At 41.7% G+C, this 7,128-nt stretch overlaps 1 protein-coding gene across 6 annotated transcripts in view; it reads right to left on the bottom strand.

Annotated features, from left to right (window-relative positions):
- Positions 1 to 5,910: 5,910 nt before the first annotated feature.
- Positions 5,911 to 7,128, bottom strand: part of CFAP58 (cilia and flagella associated protein 58) — a 57,336-nt gene continuing 56,118 nt past the window's right edge. For 3 of the 6 annotated variants that reach the window (XM_064431242.1, XM_064431244.1, XM_064431243.1), the window contains one exon: positions 5,911 to 6,999. In XM_064431242.1, coding sequence (XP_064287312.1) covers positions 6,879 to 6,999 — 121 coding nt within the window. In that variant the 3' untranslated portion in view covers positions 5,911 to 6,878. The remainder of the gene's footprint in view (positions 7,000 to 7,128) is intronic. The other 3 variants (XR_010367534.1, XR_010367535.1, XM_064431245.1) reach the window with 2 other exon arrangements.

The raw sequence follows: 7,128 nt of genomic DNA, 5'->3' as shown, positions 1-7,128 counted from the left end.
ACCTATCCATATGAGATATCCACCTACCCTTGAGAGCTGGGTGGGAGCTGCAGAAGCAGAGGGGAGAATATATTCCAACACCAACCAGTACAAAGTAGTCTTTGGACATTCATTCTCCCTTCACACCTCCCCACAGCAGGATCAACCACGGGGTCTACCAACAGCAAAACCCACCAGAAACACCACCACCCCCAGAGTCCTGTAAGACAGAAACACCTCATTGCTGAGGATGCCTCTCAGTGTATCCATCCAGGCTGCTTGTCCTGAGTTACTGACCAAGGGGCAGCTATTCATAGAATTCATTGAGCTGGAAGGGACCCATCAGGATCATCGATGCCAGCTCCAGGCCCTGCAAGGACACCTCAAGAGTCACACCACATGCCTTGAGAGCAGAGCAGGACAATCCCCTCCCTTGCCTGGCTGTCCCTGATGCCCCCCAGGACACACTTGGCCTCCTGGCTGCCAGGGCACTGCTGACTCATGTTCAACTTGCCATCAATCAGGACCCCCAGGTCCCAGTCCACAGGGCTGCTCTCCAGGTTTTCATTCCCCAGTCCATACACACAACCCCATCCCAAGTGCAAAATCTGGCACTTGCCCTTGCTAAAATCATACAGTTGATGATTTCCCATCTTCCTGATCTGTCAGGGTCTCTCTGGCCTGGGAATGGTTTGCATGCCATCAACATTCAATATCAATGGTGAAATTCAGAAAACAAACAAAGTGAGACTTGGATTCACTAAGCCCACACCATTTTAGAAGCAAAGTAGAAATTGGATTCGTTTAGATGCAAATGGAATACCCTAAACCCTCACTCATATACCCAGGCAGAAATCTGTGGAGTTCTGTAACCAAAGTTCACTTAATTGCTCACTTCTTCCAGTTAATGCACATCACTCCTCTTCTGTGCTGCATACCAATTGAAACAGCTTTTCTGCAACAACGACAACAGAATCCACTCTAAAACCAAGACACAACAGAGTTGCTCTAAGGAATTTTGATGGTAACTTTGGCAAGAGAAGCTGACTAGCAAAGCTGCTGCAAATTCAGGAGTGCTGCAAGCACCAGGAGTTAGCAAATAGCTCACCACTGAGCAAATAAATCAATGCAGGGCTGTTAAAAAAGTCCAGTCCAAGACATTTCAGGTCTGCTTGTCTTTTTCCTCTACAGCACCTGAATCAGCAAGGGACTTGGCAATTTTTGAAGACTTGTGTACACTCAGTTGAAACAAAACTCCAATGATGAGTTTTGCTAACTGGCCAAGAGGGAATACCTCTGAACAATAGCACTGAAATTGCACGGGAGGAGGTAGCTCCACTGGGGGCTCAGAAGCAAGAATATTTATTTCCCAGGTAACTCCCAGAGTTTGCCCTGTCATTCAAAAACATCATGAGGTTCTGAACATCCTTCATCAAAGGGGGCTGCAGAGAGGCACAGCCTTTACAGAGCAAAACCAAACCCTTCTGAGGATTTTACCAAATTTGTGAGTTACCACCCTTAGGGCAACACCCCTCACGGTTTTGCTCATAGCCTGACCTGACTGCAAAGTAAAACAAGCTCACTTAAACTGCTGCTTTGGGCACCTTTTCATTGAAGTGAGAAAGATGGTTTAAGCAAACACATTTTACTCTGTAACTGGGGACAGCTAAGTACCTGTGGTCAGCTCCTGCAGCTCAGCTGCCACAGAATAGCTTTCGGCGTGATCACATGAATGTCAAAGCAATCCTAGAAAAATGTGCTTTTCCCAGAAGCTGGGCACAGCATTCTAAGTTTTTTGGGTTTTTTGTTTTTTTTTAATTCTTCCAACAAAATACCCATCTTCCTCCAGAAACACTCTGTTCTTAGGATAGAATTTCAGGCTGTTCATGGAGAGATCATGTTGATCAGTATCTATATGTTTTGTAGGAAAGAATGGTTAATCAGCAACATCCCAGGGTGATGCCAAATATACCACTCCCTTAGTACTTTTGCTTTTATCATCTTATGGCTCTCAATAAGTCTGAGCTATCACTGCATTTTGCTACTATACAAACATGCTTTGTTTCTACAGGGACACTTGGAAAATTAAGAGGGATCAACAAAAGTTGCAAATACATACTTCACTTGAAGTGCATTCAAGCCCCATGTAGAGATTCTCATTTCAGATTAAAATGGCTTTAAATTACTGCTTAGTCTTCTGCCAAGAAAGAGCCCTGAGAAATGGCTCTTGCTGTGAAGCACTGTGAAGTTTAAATCAGTTTAGACTGGCTGAAATCGTAGTTTTTATATCCACTTCACACCTGGGCATATTAAAGTGCCCACCACCAGAAAGAGAGGCTCCTGGCCACCGTGGAAGGAAACTCAGATCTGTCGAGATCCATTTTGTAAATATAACATCCTTCAAAACACTTTTGAAGGATGTTTTTTTTTTCTTCACGGGTCTTGGGTAAGCTGAAGATCTCACCAAAAAAAAAACCAAAAAAACCCCCCAAAAAAGCCAATACACAACTAACAACAAAACCCCCACAACACAAAAACAACAAAAGAAAAACAAAACACCACCACCATGAAGAAGCCAACTTATATAAGTAATTCTATACACCTATGATGAGGTTTATAGGTTTTTAAACCTACTGAGGTCCACAGAGGGACCAAAAATTTCAGCAAACCTTCACAGCTGCTCCACTTCAGGGAGAAAGCAAGCTGAAGGGTAAGGCCTAGAGGGGCAGGCAGCTGCTCTGACCTCAGCCACTTACAGCATGTCCTACAGGTCCTGCCCTGCTCCCTCACACCCTCAGATGCTACAGGCATGCTTTAAGCTCCCCTTTGGAAAGCAGGGCTCTCAGACAAGCCCAGGGGATGAGATCCTGACATCTTTCTGCAAGCTGAACAGCACAAGTTACTGATCTGCGTGAGGCTGCTTACAAAGCACCCAAGTAGGGAAGAGAAGGAGCATCAAAATCAAGTGTCTGCTTTTAGAAATGCACTAAGCACACTAAAAATACACTCTGCTAGAGGAGATGGCACAACAGTTAAACCACCAGCTAGGAAAATAATACTCAATTGCTAAAGTGCCTAAATACAAATATACATGATTTAGAGACTCTAATTTGGGTGAAGATAGTTGGGATGGGCCAACTGTCTTCCATTTTCAGGAAGAGTCATTAACATTTCAGTGATGGCAGGCCTAGGATCTGGGCTGTGTCCTGGTTTTCACTGCTGTTGACTCAAAGGGTTCCCAGATTTACAGCAGCAGGACATGTTACTGTGTGTGTGAATCTGCTGCTCCGGATTCACCAAGCAAGGGTAAATTAAGGACTGGATTCTTGTGCTCTGTCATAGCTGGCAGGTGATCCCAGAATGGTCATGGTCCCACGTTTGAACTTGATAGTTCAGTGTATGGTGTCTTTTTTGTGTCCTGCTCGTGCAATACACTGAACACAGACCTGCCAAACAAGACCAGACAGAGCTTAAGTTTGATGTGAAATTACTTAAAATATTATCTACATACTGCAAGAGCTCTGAAAGCGAACAATATTACATACTTTGCTCACTAAAAAAAGGCTCCAGGATGGATTTACTGTGCAAGCTGCAATCCAAAGCAATTAAAGTGAAGAAAGATTTCCTTTAACTTAAGTGCCATGGATCATAGCCCTTCACCTCCATCTTTTCACATATCTTTACAGGAACAAGAAGTTAAAGATATACTTGCTACATCTTGCACAGACTGGAATTCAATTAACATTTTTCTGCAACAAAACTTAGAGAAGCACTTCAGAGCTGCTGCTCACAATGCAGAAGCAAGTGAACAAATGATATTCTCATTAGCGCTCTGCCTTTCCCTGCTGCGCAAGCCAAATCCTTGAACACTAAAAGCACCTCAGCATCAGCTGGGTTCACAGACATCCAGAGCAATTTTTCAAGCTCCCTGACTTTTATAGACCAGGGGGGAAGGGATTTGGTGTGCTTTAATCCGTTCTATTACATGAACTCAGAAATGGTTTTCACTCTCTAACACTATAAATTAAACTGGCTGCAGTTATTCTATTCCTGATTATGCTGAAAGTTACTGGCAATAATTTGATGACTATATTTTCTTGTCCTTTTTTCTCTTCTTTTCCAAATTAACCTGTGAATTCAGTTTCTGTGATAGTAAGCAAATAATGCAATAAAACTGAAGATAGTAGCCAGCACATTCACATCTTGATGCCTGAAATTGTGGATGAACAAGTTAAAGCTTCTTTACCTTGTAGGTGAAATTTACTGTATTCAATTCCCAGCTCTTTTGGTTAGAAGAACATGCTGTACAAGAAAATCACATTACTTTGCACTCCCCTACTTTTTTTTTTTTAATCTAGAAGACTGAAGACTAGCCACCTTTTCAATGTAAGTGAATTTACCTTTACAAGTCTTTAGAGAAATACCATCCCAACCATTTTAAAGACAGGAAAAACTTAGGTCAAGAATAATTTACAGAAAAGCTTTTTACTCGTGCTGTACAAGCTACTATTAAGTACAACCAAAGACAGAAAAGCATCTGTTTTACTACTGCACTCATAAAAATATATGAAAGTAGGGAACAAATTCTATCTGCTTGGCTTCCCCTCCTTTCCCCTGACCACTGAGACAATTTGTCTCCTAAACCCTGGTAACAAGCAGAGAGAAAGTGAGACCACACTGGTGAGGCCACTCCTCAAGTGCTGTGTCCATTTCTGGGTCCCTCAACCCAAGAAAAACACTGAGGGGCTGTGTTCAGAGAAGGGTAAAGGAGCTGGGGAAGGTCTAGAAAGTCCTAAAGTGAGTTGCTGAAGGAGCTGGGGGGGCTCAGCCTGGAGAAAAGAAGGCTCAGGAGTGACCTTATCATTCTACAACTACCTTAAAGGAGTTGACAGAAGCTGGGGCTCTGCCTCTTCTCCCAGGTAACGAGTGACAGGAGAAGAAGACATGGCCTCAGGCTGTGCCATGGGAGGCTCAGGTTGGACACCAGGAAGAATTTCTTCATGGAAAGGGTGGTTAAGCATTGGAACAGGCTGCCCAGGGAGATGGTGGAGCCACCATCTGCTCAAGAGTTGCTCAAGAAACCACTGGACGTTACACTTAGTGCCCTGGTCTAGTTGACAAGCTGGTGCTCAGCCAAAGGTGGGACTGGATGATCTCGGAGGTTTTTTCCAACCTGAATGATTCTGTAGTTCAGAGGGAGATGTGCACAGACTCGGATTATCTCTGGATGAGTTAAGGGCACACTGTACATTTTGGAGTGTAATCCATCAGCAGCTTCTTTCTCTACAGAGTGATGGGGTTCTTGGAGTCCAACTGTGCCTCTAGTCCATGTGAATTAATAAATGTGTCTTTGATGATTTATTTCAATACAAATTACTTGCCAGTGTAAGCACAGCAGAATCCAGCTCCAGGCAGGATACTTGGGACCTTAGCAAATACCAACTTCTAAAAGCTTCAGTACAACCTACTTGGGATTCCATCAGACACAAGTGCCCATGTCACTTGCTGTCAATTATTCCATCCATAAGGACACATCAGATACACAAAAGACACTATTCTGACAGCATGACTGCCCTAAAATGATAACTTTAGCATAATGCACTTGACAATAAGAAAAGCAATAATAGCTATTTTGGGGACAAAAGAAAAATACAATGGATCTGATGACTAAGTGTTCTGGTCCCCAATGTAAAAGCAAAGTAGATCCCTGTCGTATTTAACTTGATTCTTTTGAATTAAACACTTCCATTAAAGTTTCCCACAGTAGCTTTAATATTTAATTATGTATTCCACCAAAGAACAGAACAAAATCTTTGCAAAGGGTTTTTTTGGGCTTTTTTTTTTCCTGGATGTGAAATATTTATCAGCATATCTCTTTGGACAAGTATTTTTATCCCCCAGGCAGGGAAAAAAAAAACTTCCACGTTCAAATCGGTTTCAAAACATTTTATTTTACAGCTTGAAAGTTTTCTATACTTCAGCACCTCATGCCGTGACTTTGTTATTTCACTTGTTAATGAATGGTAATTAAATCTCTTTTGGCTGAAAAGGTTGGAGGGCTCCTGCTGTATTACAAAAACAATTTCTGAAAGTTACAAAAATGCCCAAGTGTCTAGAAATTAAAGCATAAAGTTTGCCATGTTTCGAGTCCAAGTTTTAATCGCTCGGAAGGATTTGTGTGGGAGAACAGCACGTCCCAGTGAGTGTGCACAGTCCCCCCAGATTGAACAGACATAATTATGTCACTTTGTATCTACCAGAGTAAACAAAATCGTGCTCTTAATAATGTACATTGTGGCCGCAAACTTCCTTGATCTTCCTAACAACTGTAGCAAACACTGCATAAACCCTATTATACACTACCTACACAGAGAACTGCTACATATGTACATCTAAGTAAAGACTTGTTAATTTTGCATTTGCTCAGCAGGGCTTGAAACATCAGCCTATTAATTTTTCTTCTTTTCTGTATTCTCATTTCTTTCAGGTGCTTTGAGTCAGAAGATAAATGGAATGAGTGCTTACAACTGAGGTAGATAAAAGAGAAATAACTACATATTAAGGCATTTTGTGGCATTACAGTGCTAAATAGAGACACAATATTGAAGAAGAAATATCTCCACTATCCATTTACATCCATACAGGCATCTGCTGGCATCAAATGGGCAGATTTGGTGCACAGAGTGTAAAAAGAACTATGTTAATTCCAATATAAAATGTAAAATATATAAATGCAATATAAAATGTAATTCCAGTGTAAAAATGTGTTTTATTACGTGCAGTATACCATTTTTTCCTGAAGGTGATACAGTGATTTCAGTAGATTCTGAATGTCTTTTAAAATTACAGTTTCTCAAATAAGAAACTGGGAACAGGAGTGCAACTAGATGAGTGCATTCCTAGACTGCAATTTTGGGAATGGGTTTGCTTGAAGGAAAGCCCCCTATGTTGAAGTGAGGTACATCAGTCTTGAGGGGTGGTAATTTTGTCCTCATATCAATGCTGGATCGCTCCTTCTCCCTTTAAATAGAAACAAAGAAACAGAAAATTCATATTTCATTCTGCAGCGCAGAGACGTTTAAAAAGGAAATCTGTGTCCTCCAGAGTTCCTTTGATGCAACCACGTATCAAGAGATCATTTTAAAAGTG

Source organism: Passer domesticus, chromosome 8 (genome assembly GCF_036417665.1).
Source record: "Passer domesticus isolate bPasDom1 chromosome 8, bPasDom1.hap1, whole genome shotgun sequence".
NCBI lineage: Eukaryota > Metazoa > Chordata > Aves > Passeriformes > Passeridae > Passer > Passer domesticus.
This window is presented reverse-complemented; position numbering and strand designations above follow the sequence as displayed.